This window comes from Chaetodon auriga, chromosome 9 (assembly GCF_051107435.1).
Source record: "Chaetodon auriga isolate fChaAug3 chromosome 9, fChaAug3.hap1, whole genome shotgun sequence".
Taxonomy (NCBI): domain Eukaryota; kingdom Metazoa; phylum Chordata; class Actinopteri; order Chaetodontiformes; family Chaetodontidae; genus Chaetodon; species Chaetodon auriga.
This window is the reverse complement of record NC_135082.1, coordinates 12,821,433-12,839,096: the sequence shown is the minus strand read 5'-3', so window position 1 is coordinate 12,839,096 and position 17,664 is coordinate 12,821,433. Positions and strand designations below refer to the sequence as shown.

Genomic DNA, 17,664 nt, shown 5'->3' with positions numbered 1-17,664 from the left:
CATTGTGTGTCAACTGATTTGTGGTCAACGTGTCAGGGCTCTCTGGGAAAAAACTGTAATGAAGACGCTGTTCTTAAACAACCTTAAACACTTGTCTGGGATTTCTTTATTGCAGTTTATTGCTCCTTGTCTGCTGACATAAAAACAACACCAACATATCTGCAAAAGCAAACGCCAGCCTTGTGCTAATCAAAATCTAGTTTCAAAACTGTAAATATTTCAGTATTGTACACACAGAAAAGGCCCTATCTGCCAAATTAATGTGTGTAAATTCAAAACTAACACACAGCAATCAGGTCAAAGCAGGATTCCAGCACAGGAATTTCATACACAATACACAGTGTGTGTGTGTGTGTGTGTGTGTGTGTGTGTGTGTGTGTGTGTGTGTGTGTGTGTTGGGGGGTGGGGTGGGGTGGGTTGGTAATGGACTGGCGACTAATTAGGCCCCCCAAGCAGATTAATTCGATACTTCATGTACTTTTACATCACTGCACTGAACTGATTCCTCAACAGTAAATACTACAGTGCATGCATGTTGATACACACCACCTCTGGTCATGTACGTCCCCTGTCCCCGATAGGCCATATTACAAATATGAACACGGTGATGCCATTTAACACATTGCAGCAGACACCGCAACCAACCAAACCGAGTACCCCGCCGGCCCCCGCCGCCTTCCTTTGCAGCGCATGCGCACTCTGACTCAGACCTGACAACAAGCTATCGGATGTGAGCCTTTGATGATATGGTCTCTGCGCTGGCATTTAAATTTTTCGGATAACCTAGAGTCAAATGAACACGGCCTTAAGTTACAAACATTTAATTGCCATTACGCACACACTATAATCGCCCTTGTGCACTCTCACTATGCCGGTAAGTCGCTACGCATGTTTGCATTTTTGTTTTGTTTGCGAATGGGTTCCTCCCTTACTCCGACCTCACTGATGTGATGCTAACCGGTTAGCATCGTTAGCTTACCATTTGCCGTTCCTGCAGGATACAAGGAGATGATATGCACTTCCCAACGTTGGGTTTTAACAGTCACGGCGAATCAGTTACATGGCTGGTTAACAATGTGGAGCTTACAGAGAAAAGTATTTCCTAAATTAGCTGTTACCCATGGTCGTCAATGTCAGTAACGTTAGCGTATAACGGCAAAGGCGTGACGTTAGCGCTTAACGACTCACGCTAAGTTAGCTAAGAAGCTAACTGCACCCCAGCTGTTTACTTTAAACAGTCTGACATGTATGTCCTTTATGTCCATGATAATTAGCTGAAATTGCAGGTTTGCTAGTCGTTTGCTAGTACACATTATCTTACATCCTGCGGCATAACTGTCTCATTCTATGTTCCTTTTTTTTTTAGAGCAATAAGCTTGAGAAACCTGACAAACAGGAGGTCAACGATAATGTCAAGGTGGTGGTGAGATGTCGTCCCCTCAACCAGAAAGAGAAGATGATGGGCCACAAACAGGCCGTCACTGTGGACGAGATCCGTGGGACCATAACAGTTAACAAACTGGAGACTCCCCAGGAGCCTCCGAAGACCTTCACATTTGACACTGTGTTTGGACCAGACAGCAAACAGCTGGATGTCTACAATCTCACAGCCCGCCCCATCGTTGATTCAGTATTGGAGGGATACAATGGTAAAATGAATGTGATCATCAGTCTAATTACTGCACAAACTGTGTGCGACATCATTTTAATACACGCCGACACTCAAGCATGCACTTTATAGCTTCTTGCCGTTAATAGCTGCAATGTTATAACCGCTATTTTTGTTTTTTTAATGTAATTTTCATATCCAATACTGGCACTGATGATGCAAGGTTATGCTCTGTTCTCCGTTTCAGGCACCATTTTTGCATATGGGCAAACTGGCACAGGAAAAACATTCACCATGGAGGGTGTGAGAGCCGTGCCAGAACTCAGAGGGATAATCCCAAACTCCTTTGCTCATATTTTTGGTCACATTGCCAAGGCAGAGGGTGACACCAGGTAAGAAAGCAATCAATCAACCTTTTGTTAATCACACTGTAAGTAAAGACACCTATTTAAATATATTTCTTTGAGAAAGACTAACGAGTAATAGTGCACAAAGGAATGCATCTCTAATTCTATTCACTGATGGAGCTCAGTCACATTGAAAAAATAGAAAGTATTTAGACAAAGCAGTTAAAGAACAAGTTTTCATCTGTTAAACGGATTATGTAAGTTGAATCCACTTCTATTGGCAAAAATGTAATATAATATTCATGGTTTTATTTTCACGAGTGAAATCACCTAAAAATAAATAGTTTTTTCATTACCTTAGAATGAGCTCATCATATGTACACAAGTGGCAGGTCCTTCCGCCGTGTCCACCTTGTTGTACTGCCATGATTCTACAGTAGCCCAGAACAGACAAACCAAACGCTGCCTCGAGAGAGCACCTTTAGCATTTTTTGTGGTCGGGCAGGATGAGGTGAGGGCTGTTTAGTTGGTTGCAATCTGCAACCTCAGCACTAGATGTCACTAAATCCTACACACTGAACCTTAAAAAAAGATTTGAATTTCTTTCAGAAGAAGTTTATTATTTCGGTTAGGTTGCTTATGTCAGGCAGTTTTTGTCTGATTGGAGTCTTATTAGCGGAATTAAAGCTCTCGTGAGGGGGTGTACATGATTATTTCCAAGTCCTGTTTTTTGATTTTAGCATTTATTTGACTTTGAATACATATTTAACTTTGACAGGTTTTTGGTTCGTGTCTCGTACCTGGAAATTTACAATGAGGAGGTGCGGGACTTGTTGGGCAAGGACCAGATGCAGAGGCTAGAGGTAAAAGGGATGTTTAAATTCAACACTAAAGCATGAAGGTCAGTGATTAATTATAGAGCTGTCTTGGAGGATTTGTCATGAAGGACATTACAGTCATTTTTCAAAAGGGGAAAACTTGCAGGAAATGCCTAAATACGTTTGCTTGTACTAACTGTTTTTAATGCTGACAGCAGTTTTCCAAGATTAAGTTCTCGTTTTTTCATCACAGGTCAAAGAAAGACCAGATGTTGGCGTGTATATCAAAGACCTCTCTGGTTACGTTGTGAATAATGCTGATGACATGGACAGGATTATGACACTGGGCCACAAAAATCGTAAGCAGCATAACAAACAGCATTAAGAGTGAAGTAGAAACCTACAAAATCAAACACTGATCTTTATTTTCACAAAGATATTTATCTGTGTGATACATGGTAAAACCGCATCTATCCGATAAAAAGCTCTTTGCTTGCAAGAAGTGGAAATATCGACAAACATGAAAGATGCTCAGGCAGTCTTGCATTTGAATTCTATGCAGAATTGTGTGGATAAAACTAATTGATGTACAGCACCTAAAATACAACCTGTATTTCTTTATTTAAGATACAGTACATGCACACTTTTCCACAGTGGGCTGATGTGCAAAAGGACCAGCATATTGTTAGTCGTCTGAAAATGCTTGAAAAGAAATTTTGTGCAAAGATAATCATTAAAAAAAAATCTAATTTCAGCTGAAATAATGAAGTAAATAAGTACATAAATATGTTGTCATATGTACTCAGATGGGTCTAATGTTATTTCACCGTGTTTAGGGTCTGTTGGTGCCACAAACATGAATGAACACAGCTCCCGCTCTCATGCTATCTTCACCATCACCATTGAGTGCAGTGAGAAAGGTGTGGATGGAAACCAGCATGTACGCATGGGAAAACTTCATCTGGTTGATCTTGCAGTACGTATCTGGGGTCAGAAATACGAGTGAAAATAAACTACTTCTTAGAAAGTGCACATGTAACTATGATATATGCCTTATCGCCTATAACCCATCTGACCACCAATTAATCTACAACCCCCCACCTCCAGGGCTCTGAGAGACAAGGCAAGACTGGAGCCACAGGTCAGCGTTTAAAGGAAGCGACGAAGATTAATCTCTCTCTCTCTACACTGGGTAACGTCATCTCTGCCTTGGTGGATGGCAAGAGCACACATGTGCCCTATAGGAACTCTAAGCTAACCCGTCTGCTGCAGGATTCACTAGGAGGAAACTCAAAGACCATGATGGTAGAGTGAAAGTTTGATGACAGAACTAGAGGCGTATGTGCATGAGTTGCTCTTTATAAACAGTTAAAATCTTCTAATCAACAAATACTTCATCTCAGAGAGCAATAAAATGTGAAATGTACATTTTCTAAGCATTACACTTGACGTTGACATTACAGGTTTTGCCTGACTTTTTAAATGACAAATGTCTCTCCACCAGTGTGCTAATATAGGCCCTGCAGACTATAACTATGACGAGACCATCAGTACCCTGCGCTACGCTAATAGGGCTAAAAACATCAAGAACAAAGCCAGGATCAATGAAGACCCCAAGGATGCCCTTCTGCGCCAGTTTCAGAAGGAGATTGAGGAGCTAAAGAAGAAATTGGTGGAAGGTAATGAGCCAGACAGCAAGAAAACAAAATAATGTGTTACTTGACATCTTTCTTTTAAAATGTTTTGTGTCATTCTAGGTGAGGAGATCTCTGGCTCAGAGGGCAGTGGATCAGATGAGATGGATGAAGGTGATGATGAAGGAGCGGAGGCAGGAGAAGGCCACAGGAGAAGAAAAGGTAAGAATTTGTCATTAATGCTCGAAAAGATGCAAGCATGCAGTAGAGCAAATGACTGAGAATCTGCTGATGCAATCTTTGAAAGCTGTTCTTCTTGCGGCGGTCGACTGTGGTTTTGGTAAATGTTTGAATAGTAACCCTATAATTTGTGGATATATAGTTTAATCTTTTATCAGCGTGGTAATCTTAATGTGTGTCAGCATTCAGTTTCTCATCAGTATCAAGCCAAAGTTGCTTTGAAATTGCTGGTTAGACTCTGCTCTTCAACAGGCGTCCATAAACAACACTGCTCTCATTTAGGAGTTTCCCTTGTATTCTCACCTTCTACCCTTCTCTGCTTTTAAGTGGAAAGCGTTAAATACAGATGAATCAGCATTATTCATCAAATTATGTGGAAGTGCTGACACTAATGTTCCTGAGGTGCCATGTTCTGTCCAGTGCTATAGTGTTAGGTTACTCTGAATTAATAATGACCAAAATCACTCAGCCTCTGTGAGTATGGTACTGTATCCTCCATTCGCATGTATGAACCCACAGCTGCCTCATTTGTTAGACCTACGTAAAGCACCTATGTTTTACTTGAAGCTCTGCAAACCCGTGCCTCCTCGAGCTCTCTGTCTCTGCCTCTACATGTTTCTCACTGCCGGATTTGGTGGGAATGGTGCTTCCTCTGCTTCCTTTTCAGACAGTGGCAGCAGCAGCAGCAGCAGCAGCAATAGCTCAGAGTTTGCCTGCTCCTCCTCAGTGCCTCCACCCACTGAGGACAAACCTCAGAATAGTGAGTTGGAGCAGCACTCTGCTCTATCAAACCCACCTGCCCACAAACTTAAGCCCTTTTCACGCATAGGTCTTTGCTGGTTTTTAATTTAAACATATGGGCTTGTGTCCATATAGCGTTTTTCTCTGGCAGAAAAGTGCTGGCAGGGTGCTGGGATGAGAGGAAAGAAATGCTCCACGTGGGATTTGATTGACATTAGCTAGGAGGTTAACTTAATACTACGTTAACAGTTAAATGTTCTCACACTGCACATCACTACGTGATTAGAAAGCACATTTTACAGCTGATCAGCTGCTCATCTCCATTACTTCATTGCTGATCACAGGCAGTGCTTCGGGAGGCTTGCCCCCACCTAAACATCCCCAATAATTGCCAGAAACACCCGTTAGCTCCCATCAAGAAGTGTTCTTTATCAACTTTATCATAAATTAAATATGACAGAGAATTCTACAGTCTACTGTCAGTGGCTAGACTGCTTTAGTTAAAAAAAAATCCCTCATCAATCCCTGACTTGCTTGCATGCTGTGTGTAGCATTTTACAGTGTAGGTGATTTTCATAGGGGGATTTCCTGCAGACTTGATGTCTCATCTTCAGCTTGAGTCATTCATAGTGTTTCCTTTCCAAAGTGGTGAGCTTCATTAATTTGTGATCTTTGTGCTTATTATAGTATATGAAATTGCGCAACTGTCTAATGAAGCTTGCATGAACTTTTTATTTTAACTCAGCATCAAAAAAGAAATATTTACTTCTGGTGAAATTGTCGTTCATTCAGTATCATATTTCACAAAGAGTTGTTTTGCACAAGCTGACAAAGGGAAAGGTTTTTAGTGTAGACTCAGATCCAGGTGGGGAATTTGTGGTTTTCTTGTTTTTAACACATGAAACAAAGTTCCCCGGTCAGATGTGAACTGGGGATGTTGTGGTTCATCGTCAGCACCTTAACAACAAGACCTCTGTTACAACTGTCACCGTGTGCAATTATACAAATTAAAATTACTACATATTTTGTATTATTAAGATATTTTTACGAACCGACCAACCTTCACTGTTACTGTTGTTAATTTAGTATAGAGTTGAGCAGTTTCAGGTCCTGAGTAGGCAAATTGCCAGAGTAAATGTTCATAGAGCGTTTATGAATTACATTGCGTGTGTGAAAAGGGCTTTATACCTCCCCTATGTCACCACCATTCCTGCAGGCTCACAGCCCAGATCAGACCATATTGTTGAATGTGCTACTGACCACATTGTTGAATTTCTCTGTCCCAAATATTATTATGATTTACATGAACATTTTTGCAAAGGCTCCTGATGTGCAAGGGTTGACAAAAATGTGTTGGGACAGATCCCTGGATTCACATTGGACCGTTGAAGTGATCTGTCCACGCATGAGCTAAATATCCACACTTTAGATACCAAAGACTGTTTCTGCATGACAGTGTCAGTTTCGGCTTAATCTGTAACTCGTGTCCCTTACAGACACATTTCACCGCCATCATGTTTCATTATTTGTGGAAGTGTTCTTTTATTTTGTGCCTCACATCTATTCACTGTCACTTCTCCGATGGTATTTTGTTATAGGACTGAAACTTGTTTGATCTCCCACTCCTTTTCTCATATGTGGTGTTCCATTCTGTACAGTCATTAGACTTTCGAGTTCACTCTGTAATGTGCTGCTCTTTGTCTCTGTCTCTCTCTCTCTCTGTTTCTCTCTATTTCTCTCTATTTCTCTCTCTCCCTCCTCCTCGTGGTGCAAATGCCGCCTGTGTGGCTTGTTATACACCTCTTTATTCAAGAAGAAAGAGGTTGGTGTAAGAGTCTATGTAGTTCTACTGTCCTGTAGCAGTGCTGTGTCTGCTTGTATAAATGATCCAGATGGCTGCTATGCATTTCAGTAGCTATTTCTCTAACTCTGACTAATCGGATAACTTAATGTTTAATCGTCGTGAACATTTTTCTGTCTGTCCATATATGACCACCATCCATGGCTCTCATGTTCTCCATCGTCATAGTCATCATGTCATTTAGAGAATCTTGCACTTTGCTTACCCTAACAATGGTTACTAGCAAATCAGAGCTTTGTGCATCCGGATCTCACTGGCACTCACTGCTAGGACTGAGGTTCCATTAAAAAAAAAACCTTATTAACTAAAACTGCACATATCAAATAATACTAATGTTGATTAAAAACCACAGTATAAAATGAATGCCTCTCCATTATAAAGCACTCTAACTTATACACTGTTGAGTACTTAGTATGGGAAGATGCATCTAAAGTAACCTGTTAATTAAAGACACAACGGTTCCCTCTGTGTCTCTCTTAAGGGAGGAAGAAGGTTTCCCCAGACAAGATGGTGGAGATGCAGGCAAAGATTGAAGAGGAAAGAAAGGCCTTGGAGGCCAAGCTGGACATGGAGGAGGAGGAGAGGAACAAGGCAAGAGCAGAGCTGGAGAAGAGGGAGAAGGATCTTCTGAAAGCTCAGTGAGTTCATGAAAGGAAAACACATTTCTGATTAACTTGAATGTGTTATTTGTAATGATACAAATGAAATGAGCTATAATGTCTTCTTTAATTGTAAGTGGATGTGGAAATGTGGTAACCACTCATTTGATACCTCATCTAATTCCTCAGGCAGGAGCATCACCTTCTGCTAGAGAAATTGTCAGCTTTAGAGAAGAAGGTGATCGTGGGTGGGGTGGACCTCCTGGCCAAGGCTGAGGAGCAGGAGAAGCTTTTGCAGGAGTCCAACAATGAACTTGAGGAACGTCGCAGGAGAGCGGAGCAGCTGCGGAAAGAGCTTGAGGAGAAAGAGGTAAGGATAGATGACAGTTGGCATCGTTTGATCCGCAAAACCAATCTGGCTAGCGAATGCTTCACCAAGTGGATCAGCTGATGGCAAGTACTGACTGAGTTATACATGCTGTTGTCAGTATCAAATGAAATGAAATGAATAAAAATAAGATTTAACTTTATTGATCTCAAGTTGGGGAAATTAAGTTGTCAATAATAAAGGAGACGTATAAAAGGAACAAATACACATTAAAAAGGGGTATAAAATGAAATCGATATATGTAAGTACCCTATATACAAAAAGAGTGTGAGAATAATATTACCTTGAGAAGGATGGCTCAGTTTCTTAATGGAAAGTGAATGTGTGCATTTGTTTCATCATAATAAAAACTGTAGTGAAGTTGGAATTAAAGGCCTAATGCTGTATTTGCTTGTTTACTAAAACTTTAGTCACAAGTCTGCATGTGGTACAGTGGGAAAGGAAATATGACACCAGATACCACTGAAAATCTAGAGTTCAACTGAAATGGCGTCGTTGAGGTTGGAAAGTATGGTTAGAAGCTCCGTGTGTTCATAAGAATAAGCACCATTCAATGGAGAGCCAAGAGCACCCATGTCCTTTCAGTTTGAAGTGTTTCAACTGTCAGGGTTGAAACTACTCTGACATCATTTTGACTTCTGTCCACAGTCATGACCTCAGACTACGGCTTGCTCGTATGCAGAAGCAGCTTGCCTCTATTTAATCACTGATTCACCTCCTTCTTCAAACAGCAAGAACGTCTGGACATAGAAGAGAAGTACACTAGTCTGCAGGAGGAGGCTCAAGGCAAGACCAAGAAGCTGAAGAAAGTATGGACCATGCTGATGGCTGCCAAATCAGAAGTAAGCACAAAAGAAAAGGGTAACACTGAGAGAGATCAGCACCCCCGTCAGGGCACCAGGGTGGTGTCGTGTAAAGAGACTAACATACAGCTCTCTTTTTTTCCTCCCTAGATTCTTATGAGACCAAATTCCTAGTAGTGAAATATATTTCATTATAATTTAATCCTAAATTTGTGAAACTCCATTCATGGTTGTTGGTAGTTTTGATTCAGGGGACCAAAACAAATTGATCCACTGTGGCGCTTGTGTTTTGTCTTTTAGATGGCAGATCTGCAACAAGAGCATCACAGAGAGATCGAGGGCCTCCTGGAGAATATCCGCCAGCTGAGCCGAGAGCTGCGGCTCCAGATGCTCATCATAGACAACTTTATTCCCCAGGAGTATCAGGTGTGCATGTGTACTCACATTTGTAGCGCCACGACTTTGATTTTAAGTATTTTGCTCTTGCTCAGTACCTATGGCTTATATTATTCCTTCACATCTCTGCACATGAAGAAGAGGCATAAAAAAGCTGCTCTTTCTCGACTTTGTACAAAAACCCGACACAAGCCTTTATAGTTTCTCGTATTTCCCCGTGTAGGAGATGATAGAGAATTACGTGCACTGGAATGAAGACATTGGAGAATGGCAGCTGGTGAGCTCACTTTGCATAATTCAGACACACTGTGGTTTGCATTTTGAAAGCAAACTGAGTTAAAGACCACCTTTCAGTAATGTGCATCTTTGTGCTTTAATGTCTTTCAGAAATGTGTGGCATACACTGGCAACAATATGAGAAAGCAGACCCCGGCTCCAGACAAAAAAGAGAAAGATGTGAGTTCAGATGTGAGACCGTTTTTGTGTAACTGCCGACATTCCTGATATTTTTGTATTATCCCTCATTGAAAATGTATTGTTCACCTTACTCTTGTTCTGTCCCTGCCTCCTGTAGCCATTTGAGGTGGATCTGTCCCATGTGTATTTGGCCTACACCGAGGAGAGCATGCGGCAGTCACTGATGAAACTGGAGAGACCCAGAACCTCTAAAAGTGGCAAGAGTGGCCGGCCCAAGACTGGACGAAGGTAATCTGCTTTCCACAGACACCACAGTCATCCTGCACATCCTGTGTGCACTTTCTCACAGCTTGTTTCTTCCATCCGTCTTCACATTTATATACATTTGTTGTTTTAAGAATCTCTTATGTGGATGTGATTTAATGCACTTCGATGCATTCATGTGTCTCCGTTGCTCAGGCAAAGCAAATCTGATTGAATCCATCTTTTCTCCCCTGGGCTACATGCACATCTCCTCCTGGTTATGCACCTGAAGCTGTGTTGCATCTGTCAAGAGATGCAAGAACAACAATAACTTAACAGTTCAGCATTTAAGTTACAACAGTAACAGTTTAGCAGCCTGAGTAAGAACAGTCCATCAACTAACACAAACTAATGGGCAACTTGCATAAATTTGCTATTAGCAAATCTTCATGAGCACTCATTGTTTTGCTCCTTCACCTATACAGATCATTCAGTGGTTGACCAAGGATTGAAATTGTGAGCGTTTTTCTTTTTTTTTTTTTTTTTTTTTTGCTGTTGCTTATCGTGTGACAGGCAGAGAGATGACTGATTGCAGCATAATTTCAGTTTTGCTTCAGCTGCCATTATTGCAAGGGAAGTTCTCTTGTAAATGTTCACTTCCAGAGACCTTTCACTGGCTTAGCCACATTTATAGTGATTGAAAATTCATCTGTGTGTCAGGAGGCATACACATCTTTTTGACATCTGGCTAGAATGTGTCCCCCAAGCCCCCAGTACATTTCTAATGCTCCTTTTTTGCATTTTCACTCTACTGTTGATCTGATTTGTGATCTGATTTGCTTAAGGATGACACACAAGGTGACTAACACCCCATTTACACCTAGTATTAAAATTAAATTACGTTATCTGGATGATGAGGAATCTGATCTTGCCTTTGCATCTACACGCATTCTCGTTGACTTTTTGTGGTTTGATTTCTGTCCTCCAAAGCAAAACTAATGCATGAGTAATTTGAGGTGGCGACAAATCAGCCCAAGATTCTCTTCTAAAAAATAATTGAGTTTGGGAGTTGCTGAGTTATGGAAACTTAATAAACTTAATGAAATGACATCTATGACAAACTCCTAAGTATTTGTGTCCCCTTCAAAATTCAACAAATGTAATACATTAAGTTATTCCTTTCCTTGTAAAAAAACACATTGTGTCAGTTTGTCCTGGTGTGTTGCAGTACTGGTGTGTCGGCTGCTATGGGACTAGATGAATTATATGCCTTGTGTGGCTGCACAGATGAGTGCAGCTCACACACGTATTTCTTCCTGTATATCGTTCAGTTCCCACCAATGCTGCTCTCATTCTTCAAGCAGTGCTGTTGAATGATGCATCTTTAGGTGCTTTCATGGCACAGAAAAGCTGTATAATCAGTAATTAGAGAGGTGCCTGTTTCGCCCTTCTCGCCTGCTCGCTCTCTGAATTTGAATCACAACCCGTATTTTATATTAGCTTCAAACAAACATCTGTGGCCTATCAGCACTGTGTTGTGTACAGATGCCAGCACGTTGTACAGGTTGCGTTTGCACCTCCTTAAGATCTGAACACAGCGAGCCAGACTACCTCCAGATGTAATCAGGCAGATCAATCATATTCCACACAATGCATTTACACCTTGCATTAAAGTGCGTATTTCCTGATCTGGGTAACATGTCTGTATAGTCTATATACAGATTACATTTTAATACCAGGTATAAAAGGGGGGGGGGGATGTGTGTGTGAAAAGCAATAACGTGATTCTGGGGTAATTTGCTCTCACTGGTTATCTGCAACTTTACTTTTTGATAAAGTTTTAGTTAGATTACATCAACTACTTCTCTGAGTAGACATACAAGCTATTAGTTGTGCATGTTTGTCCGCAGTGTGTAATTAAGTCTATTTATAGCATATCGATATGAAGCGTTAGTATGGTGGTGTTTGCCATTATCTTGATACACTGTTATTCTGAGAAATGAGAACGCTGAGAGCTGCCTGAAGTTGTTGATAACACTTATCGTGCGCACATCTCTTCACAGGAAAAGATCTGCAAAGCCAGACGCTGTGATCGAATCCCTTCTGCAGTGAAGAGGTCGTAGAGAAGAGCTCGGTTTCACTGCAGCGTTTGTCTCTTTAGGAAAAGAAGTCCTTATTCCAGTCTGAAGAATTTATTGTTGAACATTATTTAAACAATTATCTGAATACGCTCTGTAGCTGGTAAGGTTTTAAATGTGAAATCTGCATCTATGATAGGATCAAGACCTCTTGGCCAAGAAGGCCTTTATTCGAATTAAAGTGTAAGACTTATTTGAGGATGTTCAACATTTTAATGTTGCTTTGGAACACATTTCAGCGGCGGAGGCCTCTATTTAAATTAAGCTCTTTTACCTAAGCACCTCTAGCATTGCGGAGGAATGTACCACAAACACATTTCACTTGCAGCATCGTTGGTAATGAATATGACCATCACTCTGAGAAAAGATGTAGAATTGACAGGATGTTGAAAATGGAATTGAGCACACAAACTAGAAACTTGGTTCATGTCTTCTGAAATTTGTTAAGTGTATTTAACACACAAAGTGTTTCACAGTGAACACCACACAGATAAAGTTATAACTGAAATGTCACAGATTTCATGCTGTGTGAGAAACTGATCCGTATTAAATGGCCCGCACCAATATGAATACATTGTAATTTAATTCTAATTAAGGGTGCATTTTCTACATTATTCAACTGAGCACAAGCTGTAGCCTCAGTGTTTCTTCCCATTGAATTAAGAAATCATTCACATGGAGAGAAACTAAATAAATACTGACGTGGAGGGAACGAGGAGAGGAGACTGTCGTATCAAGTACGTAACTGAGAAGTGGGTTTTATACTTATTCCTTTAGGTCAGAAGCATAGGGCGTGCATGCCGGCCAGCTCCTCTGTTAGTGCCATTTGCTGATCTAAGCAGGTCCTCTTTTTATTTATGTTCAAATGTGAGAACACTTTGTGTTATATTGGAACACCCTATACATACTGTATGCCTTAGTATAATGCACTAGTATGAGGTTTCTGTGGAAATGATTTTATGACATTCTGTAGTGGAGGCAGACTGGCTTTTATTTTGTATCATGATGTATGTCAAATGTTTACATCCACCAAACCCCTGGATATTTTATTTATTAAATTATTTGACATGTTTTATCTCACATTGTTGCTGCTTTTTTCTTGTTTGGTTGTTAAATCGGTGTTATTCCTAATTGTTTGTTGGTGCTTTGAAAAAAGGTTAGACTGGTATGTGACGGCCATAAACGGCTTACTTTCAATCAAATCTCTAAACCCAGCAAATAATCTGTGTCTTGTCCCTCAGTGTAAAACTCTTACTGCTTGACTGAACAGTTACCTACAACATTATAAACAGGCGTGCTGTGAAAAAATAGAGACTTAAACAAAAAAAACACTGTCACATAATTTATTGATGTATAAATACAAATGTTAGAAAAATAAGATCTGTAAAAATAAATAGGACGTTTTACAATAAATAAAAATAACTTATGTATATGTTACTTAAATAAAACATAAGGTCGCTCAAAATAACTCGTCATCGGTTCTTTTTTTCTGGGACCATTCAAAACTTGGCACATCTGCTGATGGCCTCCAGAAGTCTTTTTACATGATATCTGGAGTTCAGCTTCACGTCACAGTTGGTGTCATTCGCCATCTGAAACGAAATCACGTATACAGTTTTAATTTGAAGTGCACAAAAATCTCGCTGAATACAGAACATTTGTGACATTAATGAGTGTATTCATTGTTAGAACAAAGTGCTTTTAGAGTCACTGTAAGCCATTTGAAATGTTGATAAATTATAGTTCGGTTTAGGACTTAAAAGCTTGCTCAGTCACATTGAATTCCTCTTTACCTTGTTGTACCGACTTATGAGGCGAACCAGTTTTGAATTTCTTAAATCTGTTGTGCTGTTCAGAGACTTCTCAGCCAAACAGAGGAAGTGATTCTGTGAAGATAGAAGCACAATTATGTGGAGTTAGAACTGGAGTAGTCCAGCAAACCAGCAATCTTTAATGCAAAGTATGGAAATGACATCTACTATGGCTGACAAATGTGAAACAATAATCACAATAGATATGAAATCTTCCCCACATACCACACAGGTCTTGTTTCCCGGTACCCTTGGAACTAATTCATTCCAATGCTTCAATAAAAAGACAAGAGTGTCAGTATAATACAAACAAACAAACAAACAAACAAACAACATGTCTTTTTGTAGTCTTACCGTTTGGTTGTACATATTCTGTGCTTCCTCACGAATCAAGCGCAACTGTTCCTTGCGTGTCTTGTGAGATGACATGAGTGATGCTGAGCACACCAACACAGTCATCACCACCAGTGTCAGACTTTGAAGATTGAAGTTCTTCATGTCTTTGAAAGAGCCCGTGAGTCAACGGCGTCAGGTTGAGCAGGAAGGTTGAACACCCTGCACGCTTACTCCTGTAGTACTTTTATATTGTCATCGTGGTGACACTCTGAGACCACATATACATACGTCAGAGGAGGAAGACACCAAATAAGGACTAAAAGATATGTATCTGGTCTACTATCAAATGTTCCACTTAGTGCATAGACTTATCTATTAACAAGGAGTCACCGAACCCTTATCAGCAAATCTCTCAGCAAGAGTTGCTTGTCATCATCACCTTGTTTTAACATCTTATGAAGGTTGTCCTAATGTATAAGGATGGAAAAGACCACAGAGCAGAAAATCACACAACACCAAATAATCGAACATTATGATTTCACTGTGAAAAACTCATGTGAATCCGAAATGCTTATGGGCTTTTTTCATGCCACATTTTGACTTTTGGCAGCAGGAAAAGGAACTGATGAAATGAATGATGACCCTGTTCCATTAGAGTGTGTGACAGGGCGCCAGCATGTAGCCACTATTGATGGAATTTATAGTAACACCTTTGCTTTACCAGTTATGATGTCAAAATGACTGTGCTGAGTAGGCACATGGGAAATATTTTGAGTCAAGATTTTAGTTTTATCCCATGAGCAAGAGGAAAATGTGACCGTAGTCAAAACAGTAGTTAAGCAAAAAGACGCTTCTTAAATGTTCATGAAAAAAAATGAAAATAACCATGTTTATGTTAGTGTCTGATGCAGCTTTTCATTGGAGAAGTCAGTGACTTGGATACAACAATGCTCAGTTTTAATACTAACTGTTGACAGGACAGGCAGAGGAGCATGACATGTTTTATCTGATGCAGGTTTTAGCTTGTATCTTCGCATACTCTTGCAACATTTTGCATCTGCTATTTCTATTATATTTTGTACTATTGCACCACCAACTGACAACCTTTGAAGAAGAGGCCCATTTCAGGATATATTTCCAACTTAGAGATGTCACACCAGTGAGGTTATTTGAAGACGAAGCCGAGCCACCGGGCAGAGATGCACCAAATAATCATGCCCTTTTACTTTTGTGCAGTTGGAAAGTGGTGATGTTAAACTTCAGAGGAGAGTTATTTATAAAAAGCACACATGTTTATGAAGTACAACCCACTACTGAATGAAACCATTGGTCCCCAAATTTTGTGGCTTACAATTGAGCAGTGTTTATTTGGGGCTCCTTGCCAAGTTTTACATTTGTTAGCAGTTCCATTAGAGAGACTTTTTTTTTTTCCAAACATCTCACATGGTTTCATTAAAATAACTGTGTGAGGAACAAAGAGGTAAAATGATGCAACATTTCACAGAAACAGCAAAGATTCAGTTCAAACTCCGAAACACAAATGCAAAGTCGAGAAGCAGAATGTTGTGTTTCCTTGTTTTTCTTACCTCAATTATATCGACACGTGCAAAATTAATTGTGAGACTTCACTGGCACACATTGATCTGTGTGACAAGGAGCTAAAAGTAGCTCAAGCTCAAGCAGGTAACAGTAAAATGTTGCTTCCACAGTGACACATCAATATTAACAATCTAATAATGTCATCTATAACACTTCTGTATTAGTCACAGAGGCATTTCTCCACATAATGAGTGCCCTGCTTTTAATACTTCAGGTACATTTTGTGAATAATATTTTCACTCAAGTGGAATTTTGAATGTGGGACTTTTAAATTGTTGTAGAGGTGCTTTCACTTAAATGTATCTGCTTCCACCAGTGGTTATGTATTAATTTTATGTTTATGTCTTTAGGAGTGCTTATGTTGTTATTCTATCTATGCATGTATGTATCTATCCATCTAGGTTACATTATGTTGAGAAGTGGAGCTTGGATGGAGAAACAAAACAGCGCGCCTCTGCACGGTATCAACAAATGAATGAAATGGAAATATCGCCGGCAGCGTTATACTTCCCAGAGAGAACCATTCTCTCCTCGGTTAAACGAATCAATAAGCTCCAGTGAGCCTCGACCACTCAGAGCAGGAGAGCATCTGAGGCGGTCAGCCAATAGGAAAACTCACAGGATTTAGGCTCGATGCGCCATTTTACTGCGTCCACAGTCATCCGGCAAGATGGTCCCCTTGCTTTGTCTCCCCTGACCGGAGTTGTTTCGGTATATTGTGCCTATTCTTTCTTCAGCACCATCGAAAATCCACAAATTGGATTGAACTGGGCCACCCGTACCACAAACAAAACGTTTGTCTGTAAGTCAAGAAATGACGACGGCGAAAAGCAGGTAGGAACACTGTTTAGCTTGTTTGTTTAGTCAATTTTGCATTGATTACTGTGCTACCTTCGCTAGCGGCGAGCCGGGCCATGAGTGCATATAGCTAGTTAACAAGCTAGGCTAGCTGAGTTGTAGCTATTAGCTGCGCAGCCGGCAATGTTCAAGTTCGTACACACGCAGATTCAGTTGTGCATACGCGTATTCCAGGATGATTGTGAAAGTAATTAGAATTCAAAATGTCCTTGTTTGCAAGAATGCAGTGGCTTGGTTTGTATTGTAACTTAGCTAGCTAAACGTTGCACTGCTACTTTGGATGCTACTAGGTAACGTTAGTGCCAGGCTGCGGTTAGCGCGCGCTGGTTCGTGCCATGGCATCGTCAGAAGAGGAAAGGCCCGCGGATGCATTTTTCGGTGCATGCCCATGCATTGGACCTTCTATGCACTGCCGAGATTGCAATGTTGCCAGGGCAACGTGGGGCAGTGAAAAGAAGTAGTTGTGCATTAACGGCGACCGTCAGACCTGCTACTGCTAGCAAGCCTAAACTTTGCATCCCTGATAGGAGTTCCTGTCTTGTCAAAACACAGAAAGGCTACGTTGAGGAGAAAGAAGAAGCTCAGAGCTGCAAATGCGGACGCGTGCCCTGCTTGTTAGGCGAGTAGACTGTGGTTTTTCGACTGACACGGGATTTTAGGTGCATTTTAGGCCTGGTTGCTGCTGGAGGGACGGACTGATAGCTCTACAGCTCATAGCGATCTAATCAGCACATTATGATGACGCAAAACGTCAAAATAAACAGCGGTGCCTCTGTCTCGGGAGTGATGTGCTCCCAATACATGCACGGAAAAGGATGTAGTTAAC

The 17,664-nt window shown here is 40.7% G+C and overlaps 2 protein-coding genes across 3 annotated transcripts in view; both read left to right on the top strand.

Moving 5' to 3' along the window:
• Nucleotides 1–686: 686 nt before the first annotated feature.
• kif3a (kinesin family member 3A) lies at nt 687–13,314 on the top strand. 2 transcript variants are annotated; one of them, XM_076738849.1, is made up of 18 exons: nt 697–874; nt 1,367–1,649; nt 1,857–2,001; nt 2,735–2,819; nt 3,028–3,133; nt 3,611–3,750; nt 3,882–4,079; nt 4,279–4,453; nt 4,532–4,630; nt 5,316–5,408; nt 7,732–7,888; nt 8,039–8,219; nt 8,969–9,079; nt 9,341–9,466; nt 9,660–9,713; nt 9,824–9,892; nt 10,011–10,141; nt 12,160–13,314. In XM_076738849.1, exons 1-18 carry the CDS (start codon nt 869–871, stop codon nt 12,206–12,208), a joined length of 2,208 nt encoding a protein of 735 aa, XP_076594964.1. In that variant the 5' UTR covers nt 697–868; the 3' UTR covers nt 12,209–13,314. The 2 variants fall into 2 exon arrangements, with proteins under 2 accessions (XP_076594965.1, XP_076594964.1); XM_076738850.1 differs by lacking the exon at nt 5,316–5,408 and having other exon boundaries at nt 687–874.
• Nucleotides 13,315–16,617: 3,303 nt separating this feature from the next.
• atrx (ATRX chromatin remodeler) overlaps nt 16,618–17,664 on the top strand; it is a 30,548-nt gene continuing 29,501 nt past the window's right edge. The window contains exon 1 of the mRNA XM_076738529.1: nt 16,618–16,814. The gene's annotated coding sequence lies outside the window, so the exon portion shown is untranslated. The remainder of the gene's footprint in view (nt 16,815–17,664) is intronic.